This window comes from Aotus nancymaae, unplaced genomic scaffold, assembly GCF_030222135.1.
Source record: "Aotus nancymaae isolate 86718 unplaced genomic scaffold, 86718_ANA_hifiasm-v0.15.2.pri h1tg000030l, whole genome shotgun sequence".
Taxonomy (NCBI): Eukaryota; Metazoa; Chordata; class Mammalia; order Primates; family Aotidae; genus Aotus; species Aotus nancymaae.
In genome coordinates this window covers 21,485,008-21,507,851 of record NW_026988443.1, presented here as the reverse complement: position 1 = coordinate 21,507,851, position 22,844 = coordinate 21,485,008, and the positions used below count along the sequence as shown (strand labels likewise).

Genomic DNA, 22,844 nt, shown 5'->3' with positions numbered 1-22,844 from the left:
TGCCAGGGTCTAGGCGTGAGTCCATTCCGCAGGGCTGAGGAGAGGCAGCAGGAGAAGTTGATGAATCGCACCTGCCAGAATTTGCACTCAAGCCCTGGGTTAGAGGGTGAATTCAAACCAAGTGATGCCTGGTGCCCTCTAAGCCTCAGGAAGAGTCCTCTTCCTCCAGCCCAGGTGGTCCTCAGCCCCTACTTTAGACCTCAGTGACCCCATGGCCCGTGGATGTAAGGGTAAACCTCTGCCTGGCATCTGAAGACTCTGCAGCCTGGGAGCCCCTGTGTCCTCAGACCCACTTCTTCTTTTTGTTGATACAGGCTGGGTAAGAGCCAGGCCTTCTTTTTCTGTCTGATAAATGCTCTCGCAGCTGAGCTTCTGCCCCTCTCCTGGGATGCCAGCTTCTTTGCTCTGGGCCCCTCCTCCAGGAAACCCTCTCAGACTAATCAAATCTCAAGCAAGCCAGGATTACCACCTCCCCTGACTCCCAGCACTCTTCTGCAGTCAGTGCCTTGCTGAGGGTCTTGGCCTTTCTCCCAGTGGAACAGGAAACGCCCATCAGGGTGGCCTGGGGCAGAGCCAGCCAGGCTGAGTGAAGTGGAGTTAGAGAGGTTTCCTGGGGGAGGAAGGCCCTGGCGGAGGAAACCAACTTGGCATCAAATGTTCTGAGACTGCTCTTGTGGAGGACAGAGGCTGAGAGCAGATCTGACTCATTCCTGCCACTTTGCCTGGCTGCACGCCCAGCCAGATGGCTTTCTCAGACACCTGTCCAGCAGAGTGACATCCATTTAGGACTGTGCTGTCTAATATGCTAGCCACTGGCCGAATACGGCTTTTTTTTCCCCTTTTTAAAAAAATTTTTTTAAATTGGCAATGGGGTCTCACTGTGTTGCCCAGGCTGGAGTGCAGTGATTATGCACAGATGTGATCATCATGCAATCCAGCCTTGAACTCCTGGCCTTAAGCAATCCTCTTGCCTCAGCCTCCTGAATAACTGGTACTACAGGCACATGCCATCATACTGGGCCACATATGGCTTTTTTGTTGTTGTTTTTTAAGATGTGCAGGCCAGGTGCGGTGGCTCATGCCTGTAATCCCGGCACTTTGGGAGGCTGAGGCAGGTGGCTCACCTGAGGTCAGGAGTTCAAGACTAGCCTGGTCAATATGGTGAAACCCCGTCTCTACTAAAAATACAAAAAATGGCTGGGCATGGTAGCTCATGACTGTAATCCTAGCACTTTGGGAGGCCGAAGCAGGTGGATCACGGGGTCAGGAGTTCGAGACCAGCCTGGCCAACATGGTGAAACCCCATCTCTATTAAAAAAAAATTTTAGTCTGATGTGGTGGCACACGCCTGCAGTCCCAGCTACTGAGGAGGCTGAGGCAGCAGAATCACTTGAATCCAGGAGGCAGAGTTTGCAGTGACCCAAGATCACGCCACTGCACTTCAGCCTGGTCGACAGATCAAGATTCTGTCTCAAAAAAAAAAAAAAAATTAACTAGGTATGGTGACAGGTGCCTGTAATCCCAGCTACTGAGGCAGGAGAATCCCTTAAACCTGGGAGGCGGAGGTTGCAGTAAGCCAAGACAGCACCATTGCACTCAAGCTTGGGCAACAAGAGCGAAACTCTGTCTCAAAAAAAAAAAAAAGTGCAACTGTATACTGACAAATAAGGCTCTGAGCGTATGAAATGTGGCTGCTCTGCACTGAGATGTACTATAAGCGTAAAACACACACTAGATTTCAAAGGCTTAGCACAAAAAAAGACGATAAAATATTTCATTAGTAGTTTTTTTCTGTTAATATTAATGACATTAAAATGCATATATTTTGGATATAATTGGGTTAAATGAAGTATATTATTTAGATGACTTGTTTCCTTTTACAAGTCTTCCTTTACGAGTCTTGTCTCCTGTTACAAGACAGGGTCTTGCTGTGTTGCCCAGGCTGGTCTTGAAGTGATCCTCCTGCCTTGGCCTCCCAAAGTGCTAGGATTACAAGCGTGAGCCACTGTGCCCAGCCTTATGGTTCTTTCTATATATTTGATATTACTATTCAAAAATTATAAATTACAGATGTGGCTCACATGTCATTTCCATTTTACAGAGGAGGAAATAAGCTTCAGAGGGCTTGAGAGGCATGTGGTACAAAGCCCAGGTATGACCCGGTAAGTGCACCCTTGGAATTGTAAGCTGATGAGACTTCAAAAGAGATACATTCCCTAGGCCTTGCCTCTGGCTAGGGGACAAATGCCAGAACATTTCATGCTCAAAGAGTCACATCTCCTCCTCCCCCTGAATCTTGACCAACCAGCAGTACATTTGGCCTTTGAGGGTGGCCTCAGAGTTGGTGCTGTGACCTATGGATGTGGGAGGGTCCCCAAGATACTCAGGCTGTTGTCTGACCCCTCTCCCCAATCCCAGGCCAGCTCCAACTGTAGCTGAAAGCCTTCTGTCCTGCTCGAACCCCTCTTAGCTTGGATATCAGCTGTGGCTCCCTCCCAGGCATCCAGCGTCAGGTTATCTTGCAACCTCCACTGTGGACCTATTTCCGTCCGTCTCCAACTGTTGCTCAGGCCACAGATCACTCTCCCCACTGATGAGCACAACAGCAAGTATGTGTCCAGAGCTAGCCATTAGGAGACACTCCCAAGCCGCTGTAGCAGCAGCAGCAGCAGCAGCAGCTATAGGGTGACCATGGGGTTGGAAGCCAGCCCTCTGCAGAAGGAGCTTCAGGGGGATCAGGTCTTCACAGCCATCCCACCGCCTGAGGCCCACTCCATAGAAAGGACCTGCTCTGGGGCCCATGGCCTTCACTGGAGGGAAGACTGTGACCCTCACCTGGGCATAGACTCTGCAGGCTGTGGCTGCTGACGGGCCCACAGCCCTGCCTGGATTAATCTAAAGGCCACTCCTGGCTGCCCAGGGAGGGCGTGTCTGGAGTCCTGGGAGCAAGTAGAGCCCATCTTGTCTTGGGTGTCCCAAATGTCTCCAGCATCACCTCCAGGAAAAAATCTTGCCCTGGATGAGGACTCAGGATCCGGTCCTGGGTCCCTTGAGACCAAGTGTGCTGGGATCCAGCTGGGACATCCCATTTCAATATAATAGGGTCAAATCTGGGGCTGTGATTGTAACATAAGGAGGTCACTTTCAGCTTTAAAATAGTTTTAAATTTAAAAAGTGAATTAAGGGAAAGGACTTAGGGAGTGAGGATTCTTGGCAGCCTAAGGATAATTATTATAAAACCAGCTCCCATTTCCCAAGTCCTCTGCAGTGCTAGGCCTGTGTTGCCACCATCCCTGGGAGGGACTGGACAGGGTCCCTGGCACAGTCAGCAGCTAGGGGGTTATTATACCACCTCCAGATGGCCACCACCATACCCATCCCACCCTCCTTTGAGCCCAGTTGCTCTGGTATAGAGTAGAAGAGTTATTGGACAGATCCAGGTTCAAATCCTGCTCTGTGACCTGCTTACCTAACTTTCTGAGCTTCATCATCCTCATCTGTAAAATGTGGGTAACAACAGTTCTTGGATCACAGGGAGAGCTGGACGTTTGCCCCAGGCCCTTTGCCTGCCTTAACAGGCACATTACCATCATTGCTTCCCTGTTGCCACAGCTGCCTGCCTCCAAGCTGAGCAAATGCTGTCCTCCAGACACCTCTCCTCCAGCTCACCATCTCCTCAAAAGTGGAGGGAGGGGCCGGGCACAGTGGCTCATGCCTGTAATCCCAGCACTTTGGGAGGTGGAGGCAGGCAGATCACTAGGTCAAGAGATGGAGACCATCCTGGCCAACATGGTGAAACCCTATCTCTACTAAAAATACAAAAATTAGCTGGGCATGGTGGCACACACTTGTAGTCCCAGCTACTTGGGAGGCTGAGGCAGGAGAATTGCTTGAACCCAGGAGGCAGAGGTTGCAGTGAGCAAAGATCATGCCATTGCACTCCAGCCTAGCGACAGAGGGAGACTCCATCTCAAAAAAAAAAAAAAAAAAACGAAAAAAAACTGGAGGGAGAAAATAGCGCCTATCTAGATCAGGCCACGGGTGCCTGCAGGGGTAACTCTCTATCTGGCCTGCTCCTCCTGTACACCCACTCCTGCCCACTCCGGAGACAAGTTTGTCCTAAGCATGGGAGTGGGAGGGAGGGCCATAGAGCAAGCCTCTCCCTTCCCTCCCGCACTGAGGTCAAAGTTAGAGGTCTCAGGCCCAAAAGTGCCCTGTGGCCTGGAAGTTCCCTTCTGGTATAGTGACAATGACAGGAGCTGTAACCAAAGTGAGCAGATGACATGCACCACCAGCCCTTCCTGGGCTTGCAGTGGGACCTCCTTCCCAAGAGTGTTCAGACATGCCTGTCTCCCCACAGTCCCTCCACTGTCCCTTTCTCCCCCTTCACAACTAGACTTGTACATTTGCGGTCCCAGTTTCTCACCCCCCTCACTCCTCAGCACCCCCAGTGTCTGCCTCTTGCCCCTGCCCCTGTCTCATCTGGGTCACAGTCATCACTCGGTCTCTAAGCCCAACTGTGAACTTGTCTTGGGCACTCTCTGGACTTGGACTGGAGACTAGGGTGAGGATGCACATTTAAAAAGGCTCTCCAGGCCAGGCTTGGTGGCTCACACCTGTAATCCCAGCACTTTGGGAGGCCAAGACAGGCAGATCACAAGGTCATGAGTTTGAGATCCCAGCCTGGCCAACATGGTGAAACCCTGACTCTAAAAATACAAAAATTAGCTGAGTGTGGTGGCGGGCACCTGTAATCCCAGCTACTTGGGAGGCTGAGGCAGGAAAATTGCTTAAACCTAGGAGGTAGAGGTTGTAGTGAGGCGAGATCCATGCCACTGCACTCCAGCCTGGGCTACAGAGCATGACTCTGTCTCGAAAATAAATAAATGAATAAATAAATAAATACAAACAAAGAGGCACTCCCTCCTGGGGTTGTGCATGTGCAGGGCCTGGGCCTGAAGGCACATGCCGCCTTAAATTTTCCTTCCAGGATCCCACAATGCTGCTTGCCCAATGTGGCCAGCTTCCCACCAGGGTTCCCAGAGCAAGTAAAGGCTCCATTTTCTGCCCAGGGATATGCCCTGGACTCCTCTCTTCCCTGGACAGCCAAACACTGTCTTTTGGGCACCACCTCCCTCTTATCCAGCCCTTTGTCCTCCACCTCCCTCTACCCTGTTCCCTTCCTCCTGGACATGGCCACTCCTTGCTTCTTGCCACCATTCCTGCCTGCCCATCCGCATTCCTCAGGGATCTTCCCCAACTGCAGGCCTGGCCCTGCCCCTCCTCTACTACAAGCCCTTGGTAGCTTCCCATCAGCCTGCAGAGAGGGTCCCAGGTTTCCCCCAGAGCTGTAGCCCCACTGAGCCTTTTGAACCCCGCAAGCACACTGGGCTCTCTCACCTCTGAGCCTGCACACCTGCCCTTCCCTTGGCTTAAACACGTTGTTCCCTTCTCTCTGACTTCAAATACTGGTTGGAACCCCCCTCCCTCTCTCTTGCCCTTCCTTCCTTCCTTCCTTCCTTCCTTTCTTCCTTCCTTCCCTCCCTCCCTCTCTCCCTCCTTTCTTTCTTCCTTCCTTTCTTTTCTTTTTCTCTTTCTTTCTTTCTTTCTTCTTCATTTTTCCTCTTTCTTTCTCAGAGTCTCACTCTGTCGCCCAGGCTGGAGTACAGTGGTGCAACCTCAGCTCACTGTAACCTCTGCCTCCCGGGTTCAACTGATTCTCCTGCCTCAGCCTCCTGAGTAGCTGGGATTATAGTCACATGCTGGGTGGTAAACCCAGCTAAGTTTTTTATTTTTAGTGGAGACAGGGTTTCACTATGTTGGCCAGGCTGGTCTTGAACTCCTGAGCTCAAGTGGTCCACATGCTTTGGCCTCTCAAAGTGCTGGGACTGTAGACATGAGCCACTGCGCCTGGCCAGAATTTCATTTCTTGACTAAATGAGATGGTCTCTCCCTCTTCTCTGCTTTCATAGCCCCTGCCCTGCCTTCGTGTAACTCTCACCTGCTCACCACCCATATCCCTCCCAACACACAGTGCTTGACTCACCACCATTGCTCCCCAAAGCCTAGGACGGTGCTAGAAACAGCACAAGCACGCAATTGGTATTTGTTGCATGGATACATGAATTTATTAATTCAACAGGGATGGATTGTCATGTAGGTGGCTTTGGTGGCTGGGTGGGGACAAGGGGAGATACTGTATAAGCTATAGCCAGGGCCTGCCCGTGGCAGCAGGTGGCTGGAGGGAGAAGGCCACGTCACCTCCAGCATGCTGGGTGCTAATTTTCATGGCCTGGCAGTGAGGTGAGTGCATGGCAGAGCCTGCAGAAGAGGTAATGCCGAGAGGGCAGCTCTGCCCACCTCTGATTATTGCTTGAGTCTCTCTGGTAGTGTCAGCTGCCTGCCCCAGGGAGCTCGGTCTTCTCCATCACAGTGTGCGCGTGGGGTGGGGCTGCTGCCACTGCCAGTGGGGAAGACCAGAGGAGGTTCCCAGGGGTCTTTGGGTCTTGGAGAGCAGAGGCAGCCCCAGGCTTGAACCCTGCTTAGCTCCTGTCCTTCCTGTCCCCAGGGCAGCTGAAGGGTGCCCCAGACTCAAGGGTCCCGTCCAGAAGCCTCCAGGGTGACCAAGGAGCAAACTGGCTGAAGGAGGGTCCCCAGCACCCCCTAGGGAGGGAGCCTCAGATGGTTTGGTGTCTGCTGACGTGGAAGCCCTTGGGAAGATGGTGCCCTAGTGGCCGGCTAGGCAGGTGGGCAGCTCAGGCCCGGAAGGAGGCCTTGACCACACGGCCCTTCAGTGGCTGTGGTGGCCGGAAGTTGTTCACCATGTGGACCCTCTCATCGTCCTCCGAGGTAAAAAGCAGGCTCCGGAACTTCCCCATCTTGAGGAAGCAGAAGGGATGCTCAGGGCAGAATGGGGGTGCTGTGGTCCTCTATGACCCCAGATGCATCATCTGGCATACTTGCCCAACCAGCTCTACCCCGCCCTCCTCTTTCTCTTAGGGCTTGTCCCTACTCTTCCCTACTCATTTTTCTCTTCAGGACTTTCATTTACTTACTCACTAAAGGGCTCAGACCCTGCTTCACCTAGTTCTAGTTCTAGCTAAAACTTATCCGCAAATGTAGCATTCAGATTCCAACACGGTGGGGGTGGGTCCCAGGATCCAGGTATCCCCCCTCCCAGCCAGTGTCTAGGTTCTGGTGATTAACCATCAAGCTAACTCGCAACCCAAGAATCTATACATTTGTTACCAAAAGATGAGTAGGAACCTTGAAGGTGGGCTCACAGGCTGTGGGTTGCTAGTTGGAGAGTGACCCTGCCTAGGGTGAGCCCTGTGTGCCATGCCCCTCCACCTGGTCCTCTGAGAGGACTCACCTGCCTTTCAGAGATGCAGATGGGCTCCCGGAGCACAATCCAGGTGACACTCTCACTGAGAGGGGGAGTCGTGAGGGAGCCGGGGTAGGTCCAGTAGTGCCGGCTGGCAGGCAGGAGGCACTTGGGGTTGAAGCAGCTGAACTGGGCTTTGGTGCCCTGAAGCAAAGTGGAGGAACCCAGGAATCAGCACAGACCTCCAACTGGGACCAAACCAGCAGCTTCTCCACCTTTCTTTCTTTCTTTCTTTTTCCTTCTTTCTCCTTCTTTCTTTCTCTTTCTTTCCTTTTTTTTTTTTTTTTTGATGGAGTCTCACTTTGTCACCCAGGCTGGAGTGCAGTGGCACAATCTCAGCTCACTGCAACATCTGCCTCCCCAGTTCAAGCAATTCTCCTGCCTCAGCCTCCCAAGTAGCTGGGATTATAGGCACGCACCACCACACCAGGCTAATTTTTGTATTTTTTGTAGAGACTGGGTTTCACCATGTTGGCCAGGCTGGTCTCGAACTCCTGACCTAAAGTGATCCGCCTGCCTGGGCCTCGCAAAGTGCTGGGATTACAGGTATGAGCCCCTATACCTGGCCTTCTCCACCCATTTCTTGCGACAGGATTTAGGCTTCTCTTTGCCCATTGATGCAAATTGTGGGCAAATGTCTGTGATCCCAGATGCCATCTTCCAGCCTGAGCCAGGCCCTCTCCATCCATTTGCTTGTATGTAAGAGCTGTGACTCCTGAAGTTCTTTGGCCATGATGTTCCCTCCCTTGCCTTCAGCTGCCCTCAGTGACATTGCCTGTTAGACCACCATTAATGTGACAAGCATCTTATCAATCCTATGCCCAGCCAGGCTGCATGCTGGGCACCCAAGGGCACTGCTGACCCCGACGAGGCATCAAGTGCAGGGCCCTGCTGGTGCTGACCCTCCCCCTTGGTCTCAGCAAGGGTTTACTCCCAGAATGAAAGAGTGGATGAGCCCAATTTGCGAGCCAGCCTCTTCCTCCCTCCCCATCCGGCTGCTTGGGTCAGGGTCATGGGCTTTACCTTGAACCGGACCATGTAGAGCGCATCTGTCAGACGATTCATGCTGGGGTGCTCGTCTCCTGTCTGTCAGGGAGAGGGTAGTGTAAGCCCAGCACCCACTATGCTCCAGAACTAGGGGCAGTGCCAGGCCTCCCATGCCCCTCCTGGCCCCAGCAAACCACCACTCACCTCTAAGAAAACGCCAACCACAGCCAGGCCATCAGGCGCCGAGGCCGCCTCCCCAAAAGTACTGTACTTCTTGGCATTCCAGTGAACCAGATGCAGCTATGGGGCAACAACAAGCCAATGCTTCGTGCCTCCCAGGGGCACAGGGATCTCTGAGCCAGGCTCCCCTCACTCCCAGCATATTCCTGGCCTCTTTGCAGGAAGGGGAAGCTATCAAGTCTTCCAGGATTGGGATGCTGGGGGGCCCAGGGGAGCCCCAGAGGGTCACAGGTAGCATCCACCCAACTCTGGGCCCAATTCTTTTCTGAGCTCCAGGAGACCCAAAGAGGAATGTGGCCCAGACCCTGCCTTGCAGGGAACGAGCTGTGAAATTGATCATGAATATCTAGCATGATACCTCCTTGAGGAGGTGATGCCTAAAGCTGAGTCCAGAGAATAAACAGGGGGTTATCACAGGGAAGCCTTGGGGAAATGCATTCCAAGCAGAGAGAATAGCACAGGCAAAAGCTTGGTGGTATGAAGGAGCCAGGTGTGGACGGGGATTCGTCGTCACATGCAGCTCAGTGTATGAAGAGGTGAGGGGAAAGATGAGGCCAGGCAAGATCAGTTCATGCACAGCCTTGAATACCAGGCTCAACCCTTGAAGGGCTGTCAGCAAGGCTGCAGTGGGACTGGATAGCCCTTCAGAAAACTCCAGGACACACAGACCAGGAAGTACAGCAGTGAGCAGGGTTCAGATGGAAAACCCTGCACTGGGGGTGGGCAGAAGGTATCTCTTCCAAAGGTCCCGGGTGCTCCTTTTCCCCCTTTCCAACACCCCACCCCAGGCATCCTCAAGCCCTGTCTACCCAGGCCTGCGTTCCTTCCTTTATAGCAGAGGGATTCAAGTAGAGGAGGGCCCGTACCTCGCTGGGGAAGGACTTGCCATCCACCGTGTGCTCAGAACCCACATCATGCTTCTTGCCCCAGTGGAAGTGAAACTGCTTGAGGCGGTAGGGCCCTTCCAGGGGACCCCCAGTCACCACTGTAGGTAGAAGTAGGGCAAGTGGCAATCAGCAGGATATGATCGACAGCCCAGTGCCAGGACCAGGGCAGCAGCCCAGGAAAGGGACACACTTTTTTTTTTTTTAGTCAGGGTCTCGCTCTGTCACCCAGGCTGAAGTGCCATGGTGCAAACAGTTTATTATAGCCTTGACCTCCAGGCCTCAAGCCATCCTCCTGCCTCAGCCTCCCAAGTAGCTGGGATTACAGGCACCTGCCACATCTGGCTGATTTTTTGTATTTTTAGTAGAAACAGGGTTTTATCATGTTGACCAGGCTGGTCTCAATCTCCTGACCTCAAGCAATCTGCCCGCCTCGGCCTCCCAAAGTGTGGGATACATTTTCATTTGGAAAATTCACTGGGCTGACTGGGCTTGGGTTGGTCCCCACCACCTCCCTGAACCCCATCCCTTGAGCTGGGCCAGGGCAGAAATCCTGACAGCCCGCAGGTGGCAGAGGGGTCTGGGACTGACAAATGATAGCTCTCTATCTAGCTGTCCTCCCCACCCCTGCCTGATTTTCCACAGAGGGTAGGACCGTGCCTCGCAGGACCCCCATTACCACTAACAATTAGGCTTCCCATGTCTGGAACTCTGATCCGGGGTTAGATTGAAAAGACTATTTTGTTTAGTCTGCATAGTAGCCCGTGAAGGACGGAACTTATTATTATCCATATTTTATAAAGGGGGAAGCTGAGGCACAGAGATGGCAAGGCATCTGCCCAAGGTCACACACCAAGGCACTGAACTAGGGTATGAACTTGTAACTCTTATGTCCAAAGCCCAAGCCACTAATCACCAGCCAACATAGCCTCCCTAGAACCTTGAGACTTCTTTAAACTTGGTATTTTTCCAGAGGAGGAGGGTAGCTCCCGAGGGTCTCTACCTTCCTGGATAGGCCCAGGTGCCTCCAGTGCCATCTCCCCCAGAGATGGCTTCTTCTGAGGGCCCCACTTGTGCTGGTTTTGTGACTTTCTTGCTTTGATACCTGGTGAGCTGGGGCCATGAACGAGGCCTCCTGGGACTGATAGAATTTCCAGCTGAAAGGGATCTGGAGGTGGAGGGAGCCCCAGCTAAGCTTGAATGTGAGCTCGTGGATCAGATGACACCCCAGGCTCTGAGTTCCACTGGCCCCTCCATCATGAGTGACCAGGGTAGGGCTTTGGCCCTGTGGGCTCCTCAAGGAGGAGGACAGGACAGTCCAGAAGTCCCTCCTTGATGCCCGATCTTATTAAAGCAAGACCTGTCCTGGGCCCTGGTTAGGCGTCTGGGAGTGGTGGCTGTGGGCAGGGCCCCAATCAGGCTGCCTCAACCCTGGAAGCAGGAGCAGCTGAGCCCGCAGGCTGAACAATTGGTTAAGTCTGCAGATGCCACCTTCCAAGCATGCTTCACCTGGGACCCCATGGTGTGGGCTCCTGGAGAGGGAGCTCCCTCCCTAACTTCTTGACCTTAGATCCATTAGCCTCCTCCTCCAGTTCACACGCAAGATGTGCTGCCATTCACAGGGCATTCATTGTGTGTTTGGCACTCTGCTGACACCAACCCATCTGACCTCCAGAGTGACCCAGTGGGTGAGTGGCACCATCTCATTCCTCTTTTCGTTGACTTCTTGTGCCCTCAGGCCTGGCCATGCTGGGCGGGGGAGGGAGCCCCAGACAGGCCTGAAGGTGAGATCCCAGATCAGTGATCCAAAGACATGTACCCCTGTGTCTTCTCCCACCCCAGTGGCCTTCATTGAGCTAATGATGTCTGAATTAAGCCCCCAGTGCCTTCTGAAGGCTATTAGAAGGGATAGTCATATGAAAACTGTTCCTCGTTAAACTATCATCTAGGGTCAAGTAGAGCCCCATGTCCCCTTCCCGAAGCTTGAGTAGGAGACTTTTCTTAGAATTCAGTACCAGGAAATAAATCCTTTGTCTCTCTCCTGAGGATTTGACAGACTCCCTTTCTTTCGCAGCAAGAACTATAACCAATCCTTTTTCTCTTTTTTCCTAGCCTATCAGGGAACTCAGAACTAAGTAAGATCACTCTTCTCATGAAAGGTTTGGCTTCCTCCATCTTCTTTGCCTTTTAGTTTTCTATTTGAAACTGAAGTTCCTTTGAGTGCTTTTATTGTATTTGTGGGTAGGGGAGAGGGAGGGGGAAGGAACCAGTTATTAATACTTCCTTACACAAGAAACTCTAGCAGGTTCCTTCCTCGCCCCATTCCGCCATCCATCCCCACCACAGGCCCAGTCATAAGGATGGAAATCTCTTCACTGAACAGCACTCCTGAGGCCTCTGCCTAGGAATTTCTCATGAAAGTACCTGGACTCTAGGGCGAGAGGCCTTGGAAGGAGCTGCCATGAGTTCCCACTGGCCTCTCTCTGGCCCAAGATGGTTGGACCTTGAAGTCCTAGGTGAACTGGAGAGAGAGAGCGAGCTTTGGGCTGGACCAGGCTGCTTCTGACACTCTCCAGCTCATCAAGCCTCTATCTGCCAATCTGAGAGATGGGTTCTTGAGAAGAATAAATGAGCAGTTTGTGACCTTAGCAAGGGGCTTGGCACACAGAAATGTTAGCTTCCTTCTCTCCCTGCTGGGCTTAGCCAAGTCAGACAGGGAGGAGGGCTTGGCAGGTCAGTGATGGGGCAGGGAGTGAAAACAAACCTGCTCTGTAGGAATATATGGAAGGGAAGAAAGAGAAGGAAAGAAATTAGCATTTTTGAGCATCTGCTGTATGCCAGCTCTATCAATCTCTCTTGGTTTTTTCATTTTTCCCCTCTATGACCTAAGAGGGTAGGTCTTATTGCTCACATTTTGTGCATAAGGAGACTAAGGCTCAGCCCAAGGCTTTGCAGCTGGTGAGAGGTGGAGCCTTCCTTGCCCACCATAGCATGCTTCCTGAGACCCCCCAACACAAGGTTAGGACCCTAAGAGGCCAGATGCCAGGTTTTGACAGGGGCCACTTACCAGTTCGGTCATCGCTGTCATTGAAGTCTACCTGGACAGAGTGGCCGTTGTTGGTGATACTGAGGGACATGCAGGCCTCATAGGAAAGCTCCAGTGGTTGGAGGCTGGGCGAGTATACAGCCTGGCTGGAGATGATATTGATGGGTGATTGGCGGTCTCCCTGGGCAATGGGATACAGCTTGTGCCAATGCGAGGGGCCTGCAGGTGGGAGGGAGGGCAAGGACTCAGGCCAGCCAGGATCTCTGGGCTTCAGGCTGAGGACACCCATGGAGGATGGTCTCTTTGGCCTCCTTTCAGAGGTGAGCCCCTGTGTTGAAGCTGCATGGCCAGGAGTTCCAATCCCAGCTCTGCCATTTCCCCTCAGACTCCATTTCTTTGTCTGTGAAATGGCCTCACTAAAACTCACCTTCCAGTGCTGATAGGAGGCCCAGAGAGGTACTGTATGGAAAGGAACATAATACAGCTACAGGCTCAGGGGTGGCTCAGAGTAATGAGTCTCCCCAACCCTCAACCCCCAACAGGGAGATCTCCAGGTATCTGAAGTCTCTGACCTGACCCCATCAGTATCTCACCTCTTTCTGCACTTTGGGCAATTTGGTGCTGGTGTTTGTGATAATAAAATCAAAAACTCACATCAAACTAGCTTTGACTCTGTGACATGTATTTGCTTCTCACAACCACCTGTGAAATAGAAACCAGCAAGATCCCCATTTCACAAATGAGGGAACTGAGGGCAACTCACACATGTGTGCATGCACATGTACTAATATAAATACACAGCATATACCTGTACTGCCCCCAGCTGCCCTCCCCACGTGTGTGCCTACGAGTCCATAGAGATCTTCCTATGAACACATTAATCTTTCTGTGTTCTTCCATTGTGCACACACATGCACAATGGCCTGGGCTCTGTAGGCTCAGAGCAGCCAGGCCCAGAACATGCATGTGTACAAACACATAGCCCTGCAGACTACATCTGACACATGCGTATGCTCTCTCACACACAAACCCCTCAGTTGGAGACTTAAGTTTGCATAAAAGGACCACAGCGAAACACATGCCCATGCACACACACACACACACACACACCTGCATACACACCCACAGGCGCCCACCACCTGCCTCCCAGAGGATCCATCTGCAGCCGAAAGGCTCAGCATCTCCCTGGGGAACATCCTGAGATGCAGCCTATTTTTAGAGCTACTGCCGGCTGGTGCTTCTCCCCCTTTTTGGCTTCTTAAGTTTTCCTGAGAAAACAGCAGCAGGTGCCGACAGAGCCGTGTCCCCAATGGATGACTCAGAATCGTGGCCCGGCCCCTCTGGGTTATTTTTGAAGCCCTGTGAGCAGTGCCGCATGCCGGCACCTCTGTCCTCTATCCTTCCCTTCCAGGACTGGACAACCCAGCTCTGCCTGGGTGATGGGGCGGCTGCCTGGGGGAGCAGGCCCATGGGGCAGGCTACACAGGACACTGGGTGCTCAGAGCTGGTGGGCAGGACTAGCAAGAAGGGCTGGAGGCAGGGGACTCTGACTCTGGGGGAAGCACCTAAAAGGGGGCTCAGAGCAGGTACTGGGAGATGATCTCTATAGGTCCCTTCCATCTGCCCCTTCTCTGTCCCTCCCTGTCTGCTTGTCTGTGTCATCTTTTTCTGAATATCTCTTTCCAGTTCTTGCATGCCCAGATATGGGGGTTCTCTTCCAAAATATGCTCCTTTGTTCTTGGGGTCCCAGGGGAAGCCAGAGACTAAACAGCACCCTCCCTCTGGTCAACTGCAACTTTCTGGCTTCCCAGACTGTAGGCCCCCACCCACCCTCACGAAGTGATACCTCTCCGCAGAGTGGGGCTGGGGGTTGTTCCTCCCACCATTACTTTCTCTTCTGCCACCCCACCTGTCCTGCACTGGTTCCCTAGGGAAATAGGGAAGCCCCACACCCCCACCCGTGCTCGGTAAGAAATGGCCCCCAAAGGGAACTGACTGCCCTGGACCCACGCTCCAGCCGTCTGGTTCTCACCTTCTGCCTCTTCTCCCTTTCTCTGCGTCCTAAGGAAACTGAGGCAGGATAGAGGAGCTCTCTTCCGTGTCAGCCCAGGAGGCTGGTGTGGGCCACGGGCTCCCACGACTCACACCCGGACGTGCGCAAACACCCGCTCGGTGTAGACACCCAGACACATGCTTGCGCCCCCATGTGCCCCCTTCCCTCAGGTACCAGCCAAGAAGGCAGCTCTGCCACTTCCGCGGGGAAACTCTCTCCGGGGGACACTGCGCCCTTGCCACGCTGAGCCCCGATCCCCCGAGGTCCCCGCACACCCGCCGTGCGCGCTCCCCGCACAGACACCCGCGCACAGCGCTCCGCCGCGCCCGCTCCCCGCAGCCCTGGGCCACCCCCACGCGCTGCGCACGCCCCGGGCGAGTGAGTGAGAGTCAGGGCCTGGGTCTGAGCGAGCTGGGCAGTCAGGGGCTTCGCAGAGGTGGCGGCAGGACTCAGCCGCCGGGCAGCTAGCTGACGGCGGGACCACCCGGGGTGCAGCGCGGACTTTGCGCCTGGCGCGGGGGACCAAGGCTTGGGCCGAATTAGGGGACCAGGATGGGAGAGGGGTCCCGGCCCAGCCTGGAGGGTGGGAGCCTGCCGGTCCGGGAAACCGGCTTGGGCACGAGGGTTGGGGCTAGTGTAGTTGGGTCGGGGTCCGAGCCGGGGGTGGTGGGGGAGGTCGGCGCCTACCGTCGTCCTGGCCGTAGCCCCAGCCGTGGTGGCCGGTCATGCCGCTGCTGTCCCCGCAGCCGTGCACCTGCCCGGTCGGCTCGGTCCGCTAGTTCGGGCTGCGGCTCCGGCCCCGCTCGCTACCGCGGAGCAGCCTCTTAAAGCAGCGGAGGGCGGGAGGAGCAGTTCCCAGGGGACCCGCCCCCCACCCCCCAGCAGGGCCCGAGAGGCCGGCCTGCCCCGCCCTCACCCTCCGGCAAGCCCGTTGAACCCCGAGCAGAGATGTAGGGCGGGAGGAATTAACCCTCTCCCCTCAACTCCCACCCCTGTCCTGGTTGGATGATTCTCCCTCTTTTCCCCCAGCAACCTGTGCCCACTCTGGGACACTAGATGCCGGTGCCGCACATGGCATCCCTTCCCCAGGCTTGTCCCAGACCTGCAAATGCCACCGCCAAGAACCTGAGCTCTGGGTCCTGAATCCTTTGGGGTTGGAAAGTCCCCTTTAAACTGCAAACTACACCGACCATCAAGTATCCAGAACTGGAGCTTCCCCTGTTTGCCAGAGGCTGTTGTAGGTGCTGGGCCAAGCTTTGGGTCCTTCCTGTGGCATAACCCTCTCAGTTACCCTACAAGGTTGGGTGCTTCCATTAGCCGTATCTGACAGAGGAGGGTACTGAGGCCCAGGGAAGTGAAGTGACTTGCCCAAGGTCATCTAGCCAGGAGGCAAGGGGTTCATTCCCTGGGGTTCTCACTCCAGACACTGGGGATTTTGTTTTTTCATTTGCTTGTTTGTTTATAGATAGTCTTGCTCTGTCTGTCACCCAGGCTGGTGCTATCTCAGCTCACTGCAACTTCCACCTCCTTGGTTTGAGTGATTCTTCTGCCTCAGCCTCCCAAGTAGCTGGGATTACAGGCGTGAGCACCACACCCAGCTAATTTTTGTATTTTTTGTAGAGACGGGGTTTCACCATGTTGCCTAGACTCGTCTCAAACTTCTGGCATCAATTAATCCACCCGCCTTGGCCTCCCAAAGTGTTGGGATTACAGGCGTGAACCACCATGCCTGGCCTGACCTTGGGGTCTTTACCATTTCTCCTTGGTGCTGGATACAAGGGTGTGCTGTGAGTGTGGGGGTCTGGGTGCCCTGGGGTAGATGCAGGGACAGGACTGGCATCAGTCCCCCTAAGGGGGAGTGAGGAGGAGTGGCATCAACCAATGGGCATGAGGACGGGGAGACACCAGGTGGCTTGCCCATGGAACCAAGTCTGAGGCCTTGACTTCCACCCTTCCTGTTATTTTCTCTGCTGCTTCCTCCTGCCTCCATAGCCTGCTGTTTGTCCCTCCTCTTCTGACCTCCCCATGAGCTTCAGTACACCCGCTGGGAGCTCAGGCCCTCCACCCTGCACTCAACCCCGGTGCCTGCCTTGGTCCAGCATTTTTCCATGCACAACCCTGGTCCTTGTTGTGCCCTCTACCTGGTGCGTCCTCTGTCTTCCACCCACTGGCTCCAGCTGGCCCAATCTGATTCATCTTAGCATGTGGCCTTGTGCCAGAGATAGGGCTTGTCTCTGGCTAGTCCTCAGCAGGAAGTTTTGGAAAGACAAACAGATAGGTGGATGGAAGGACAGACAAATGATCCCACCCAGCCCTGTACTCAGCAGGAGTTGAATAGCCACTAGTACAATGTCTGCTGCCCAGATCTTGAATAGAGACACTGTTTCAGGCCCTGCTCTTGGCTGACCTTGTGAAGGAATCTGCCATCTTGTCTCCCTGGCTCCCCTACATCTCTGTGTCTGTCTCAGTTTCTCTCTCCCAGGCCCTCAACCCCAGATCCTCAGATAGAGCTATGAAGATTAATTGACAACTAGGTGGCTGGGCTGATGTCAGTGACTGCCCAGGCCTGCAAAGATGCCCCTCTCTGATCCAGGAGCAGGAAATCTGACCCTAGGGTGGGGCAGGGGACTTATGACAGAGATGCAGGCGGTAGCCCCCAAGACCAGATGTGACAGAGAATACAACATTGTCAAGGCCCCAGGTCTCGAAGCCAGAAATGGCATCTACAGATCAAGAATGCAAAGCATGCTTCTGGGTGAGGCCTGGACCTTCTGTCTCCCAGAGAAGCCAGCCACTCTTTACCTGGGAGAGCTGCAACACCCTTTACCTGGGAGAGAGAGCTGTGGGGATGGCCCAAACGCCATTGACCCACTTCCTCTTCACAGGGACTCAGGTCTTTTCCGTATTTATTTGTAGTTCTTAAAAAATACAATTGGACCAGGCATGGTGGCTCACACCTGTAATCCCAGAACTTTGGGAGGCTGAGGTGGGAGGATTACTTGAGCTCAGGAGTTCAAGACCACCCTAGGCAACATGGTGAAACCCATCTCTACTAAAATACAAAAAATTAGTGGGGTGTGGGGTCTGGTGGTTCACGTCTGTAGTCCCAGCTACTCGGGAGGATGAGGCATGAGAATTGCTTGAGCCCAGGAGGCGGAGGTTGCAGTGAGCCAAGATTGCACCACTGTACTCCAGCTTGGGCTACAGAATGAGACTCTGTCTCAAAAAAAAAAAAGAAAAAAAGAAAAAGAAAGAAAAGAAAAGAAAGGAAAAGAAACAATTGGAATTCTTCATATAGTTTTGCATCCAGCTTCATCTACATAGTAACCCTGGAGGGATTTTTACCCCATTTTACAGAAGAGAAAAGCAAGGCTCGGAGAAGATAGTGACGGGCTGGAAGATGCACAGTGAGTGACAGAACAAAGATGAAAGCCCAGGGCTGCTGGGCTCCTCATTCAGTACTGTCCAAAATCACTGGAAAGGGAGGAAGTGGATTTTAAATTTGACTCTCATTTGTGTGTACATGCAAGTCTTCTCCAAAAGGATTTTAGAGAAGCTAGGGAGAGTGTTTACCTACAGGGAGGAGACTGGGTGCCGGAAGATTGTGGGAGGGTGTGGTATGGGGTGGGAAGGACACTCTACTGGGATTCCTTTGTATCTCCTGAATGAATTAAAGCATGTATTACCTCTTTAACAACCACATAAAAGTTGATCCAGTGCTTTCCTTCCCGCAGCCTGTCTTCAGCATTTTGTCTGGGTACTGGGAACTCAGGCAGGTGAGAGGAGCCAGTGGAGACTGCTCTTCTGAGGCTAAGCACCAGTTGCCCCAGCAGCCCATCAGGTCAACTTGAGGGAGCCTGTGCCCCCATTCAGATGCCTCCAGTCTCAATTACATGCTGTCTTTAAAGCTGAGTTGATTTCTCTGCTTGAGAGTTTTCTCTTTGGTCTCACTAGTGTCAGTGGCTCCTGGTTTTTGCTATTTATATGGGAGGGGAAGGGAGATGTGAGGACTGTGATGGAGGCCTGGGGGAGGAGGTCATGAGCAGCTTGTAAAGCCAAGCCTCATTCATCAAACGACCTTGGTCTCCAGCTTTCACTTCCTTTTTTCTTTTTCCTTTTTTTTTTTTTTTAAAGACCTTATATAGAGACAGGGGTCTCACTATGCTGCCCAGGCTGGTCTCAAACTCCTGGTCTCAAGGGATCCTCCTACCTCAGTCTCCCAAAGTGCTAGGATTACAGATGTGAGCCACCCTGCCTGGCCTTGTTGGATATATTTAAAACTCCAAACATTTCTTTTCCAATTATAGTAGTGACATCTATTGTAGAAAATGTGGAAGAGTGAGAAAAACATATAAAAGAAAAGTAAAATCACTGGTGATGTCACTACTCAAGGATCACCACTGTTAACATTTTAGTAACCATCTTGCCAAGGTTTTCTTTATTTTATTTTATTTTATTTTTATTTTTTCCATAAGTTATTGGGGTACAGGTGGTATTTGGTTACTTGAGTGAGTTCTTTAGTGGTGATTTGTGAGATTTTGGTGCACACATCACCTGAGTAGTATACACTGCACCATATTTGTGGTCTTCTAACCCTCACCCTCCTTCCACTCTTTCCCCCAGGTCCCCACAGTCCACTGTATCTTTCTTATGCCTTTGCATCCTCATAGCTTAGCTCTCACATATCAGTGAGAACATATAGTGTTTGGTTTTCCACTCCCAAGTTACTTCACTTAGAATTAGAATAATAGTCTCCAGTCTCATCCAGGTCACTGCAGATGCTGCTGATTCATTCCTTTTTATGGCTGAGTAGTATTACATTGTGTGTGTGTGTGTGTGTGTGTGTGTGTGTGTGTATGTGTGTGTGTGTATATACCACAGTTTCTTTATCCACTTGTTGATTAATGCACATTTAGGTTGATTCCACGATTTTGCAGTTGTGAATTGTGCTGCTATAAACATGCCTGTGCAAGTATCTTTTTCATATGACTTATTTTTCTCTGGGTAGATACCTAGTAGTGGAATTGCTGGATCAAATGATAGTTCTACTTTTAGCTCTTTAAGGAATCTCCACACTGCTTTCCATAGTGGCTGTACTAGTTTACATTCCCACCAGCAGTGTAGAAGGGTTCCCTGATCACCACATCCACACCAACATCTACTGTATTTTGATTTTTTGAATATGGCCATTCTTAAATGGCCATAATTATGATTTTAATTATGGCCAGGAGTATGGTGGTATCGGACTGTGGTTTTGATTCGCATTTTCCTGATCATTGGTGATGTTGAGCATTTTTTCATATGTGAGTTGGCCATTTGTATGTCTTCTTTTGAGAATTGTCTATTCATATCCTTAGCCAGCTTTTTGATTAGATTGTTTGCTTTTCTCTTACTGATTTATTTGAGTTTGTTGTAAATTCTGGATATTAAGTCCTTTGTCAGATATATAGACTGTGAAGATTTTCTCCCACTCTGTGGGGTTTCTGTTTGCTCTGCTGATTGTTCCTTTTGCCATGCAAAGCTCTTTAGTTTCATTAAGTCCCAACTATTTCTCTTTGTTTTTATTGCATTTGCTTTTGGGTTCTTGGTCATAAAATCTCTTACCTAAGCCAATGTCTAGAAGGGTTTTTCCAATGTTATCTTCTAGAATTTTTACAGTTTCAAGGTCTTAAAGTCCTTAATACATCTTGAGTTGATTTTTGTAAAAAGTGAGAGATGACGATCCAGTTTCAATTTCCTACCTGTGGCTAGCCAATTATCCCAGCACCATTTGTTGAAAAGGGTGTCCTTTCTTCACTTTATGCTTTTATTTGCTTTGTCAGAGATCAGTTGGCTGTAAGTATGTGGGTTCTGTATTCTGTTCCATTAGTCTATGTGCCTATTTTTATACCAGTACCATGCTGTTTTGGTGACTATGGCTTTATAGTATAGTTTGAAATCAAGTATTGTGATGCCTCCAGATTTGTTCTTTTTGATTAGTCTTGTTTTGGCTATGTGGGTTCTTTTTGGTTCCATATGAATTTTAGAATTGTTTTTTCTAATTCTATGAACAATGATGGTGCTATTTTGATGGGGATTGCATTAAATTTGTAGATTGCTATTGGTAGTATGGTAATTTTCTCAATATTGATTCTACTGATACATGAGCATGGGATGTGTTTCCATTTGTTTGTGTCATCTATGATTTCTTTCAGCAGTGTTTTGTAGTTTTCCTTGTAGTGGCCATTCGACTCCTTGGTTAGGTATATCCCTAAGTATTTCATTTATTTACTTATTTATTTATTTTGCAGCTGTGTAAAAGGGATTGAGTTCTTGATTTGATTCTCTGCTTGGTCGCTATTGGTGTATAGGAGAGCTACTGATTTATGTACATTAATCTTATAACCAGAAACTTTGCTGAATTTTTTTTTATCAGTTCTGGGAGCTTTCTGGAGGAGTATTTAGGGTTTTCAAGGTAAATGATCACATCATCAGCAAACAGTGACAGTTTGACTTCCTCTTTACGGATTTGGATGCCCTTTATTTCTTTCTCTTGTCTGATTGCTCTGAGTAGGACTTCCAGTACTATGTTGAAGAGGAGTGGTAAGAGGGCATCCTTGTCTTGTTCCGGTTCTCAGAGGGAATGCTTTCAACTTTTCCCCATTCAGTAGTATGTTGGCTATGGGTTTGTAATAGATGGCTTTTATTACATTGAGGTATGTCCCTTGTATGCTGATTTTGCTGAGAGTTTGAATCATAAAGGGATGCTGGATTTTGGCAAATGCTTTTTCTGCATCTATTGAGATGATCATGTGATTTTTGTTTTTAATTATTATTATTATTTTTTTTGAGATGGAGTTTTGCTCTGTCACCCAGTCTGGATTGCAATGGCGCAATCTCAGTTTACTGCAACCTCCGCCACCCAGGTTCAAGTGATCCTCCTGCCTCAGCCTCCCAAGTAGCTGGGATTACAGGTGCACACCACCATACTTGGCTACTTTTTGGCATTTTTAGTAGGGACAAGGTTTCACCATGTTGGCCAGGCTGGTCTCAAACTCCTAACCTCAGGTGATCCACCTGCCTGGGCCTCCCAAAGTGCTGGGATTACAGGTGTGAGCCACTGTGCCCGGCCTGATTTTTGCTTTTAATTCTGTATATGTGGTGTATCACATTTATTGACTTGTATATTTTAAATCATTCCTGCATACCTGGTATGAAACCCACTTGTCCATGGCGGATTATCTTTTTGATACATTGTTGAGTTTAGTTAGCTAGCATTTGGTTAAGGATTTTAGCATCTAAGTTCATCAAGGATATCTTTTGGTTATGTCCTTTCCTGGTTTTGGTATTAGGGTGATGCTCTGCCAAGGTTTTCTGATACAGGTTGAGTATCACTTACTTGAAATCCTTGGGACCAGAAGTGTTTTGGATTTCTGATATTTTTCAGATTTTGGAATATTTACATATACATAGTATCTTGGGGATGGGACCGAAGTCTAAACACAAAATTCATTTACATTTTATACTTACCTTATAGACATGGCCTAAAAGTAATTTGACACACTATGTTAAATAATTTTGTGCATGAAACAAAGTTTGTGACAGTGAACCATCAGAACACAAGTGTCACTATCTCAGCCCCTCTCCCCACAATGGCATCTTGTAGGTGCTCAAAAAGTTTCAGATTTTGGAGCATTTTGGATTTCAGATTTTTGTATTGGAGATGCTCAACCTGCATGTATTAGTAGTATGTAAATAGTCAAGGCCGGGTATGGTGGTGTGCCTATGATCCCAGCTACTCAGGAGGCTGAGGTGGAAGGATCCCTTAAGTCCAGGAGTTTGAGACCGTAGTATGCTATAATCCCACCTGTGAATAGCCACTGCACTCCAGCCTGGGTAACACAGAGAGACTCCATCTTAAAAAAAAAAAAAAAAGGAAAACAGTTGAGCAATCAGGATCATAGGATGGCTTTGGGACCAGTTTTTTTTCCATCCAGTGCCCTATGGTAAATGTTTCCTTGACTGGCCTTGGAGAACTTGACACGTAATATTTATTCACACATGCTGTGATTTTGTGTTATTTCTAGTTTTCAGTATTGCAAATATCACTGCAGTCAACATCCTTACTTGCACATCTTTAGTATGACTTTTTTTAAGAGATGGGTTCTTGCTGTGTTGCTCAGGCTCATCTGTTTCAAATTTCTGGCCTTGAGCAATACTTCCACCTCAGTCTCCCAAAGTACTGGGACTCGGGAACCAATGTGCCTGGTC

General features: G+C 50.7%; 1 protein-coding gene across 8 annotated transcripts; it reads right to left on the bottom strand.

The window, feature by feature from the left end:
• Positions 1-6,105: 6,105 nt before the first annotated feature.
• On the bottom strand, positions 6,106-15,395 carry CA7 (carbonic anhydrase 7). 8 transcript variants are annotated; one of them, XM_012468288.3, is made up of 8 exons: positions 13,135-14,543; positions 12,969-13,000; positions 12,563-12,760; positions 9,478-9,596; positions 8,576-8,671; positions 8,408-8,470; positions 7,373-7,528; positions 6,110-6,878 (listed from the first exon to the last, which is right to left on the bottom strand). In XM_012468288.3, the coding sequence occupies exons 3-8, from the start codon at positions 12,630-12,632 to the stop codon at positions 6,756-6,758; spliced, it is 627 nt and encodes a 208-aa protein (XP_012323711.1). In that variant the 5' UTR covers positions 12,633-12,760; positions 12,969-13,000; positions 13,135-14,543; the 3' UTR covers positions 6,110-6,755. The 8 variants fall into 8 exon arrangements, with proteins under 8 accessions (XP_012323710.1, XP_012323712.1, XP_064239237.1 ...); XM_012468287.2 differs by lacking the exons at positions 12,969-13,000; positions 13,135-14,543 and adding an exon at positions 15,282-15,395 and having other exon boundaries at positions 6,106-6,878; XM_012468289.2 differs by lacking the exons at positions 12,969-13,000; positions 13,135-14,543 and adding an exon at positions 14,574-14,878 and having other exon boundaries at positions 6,106-6,878.
• Positions 15,396-22,844: the final 7,449 nt, after the last annotated feature.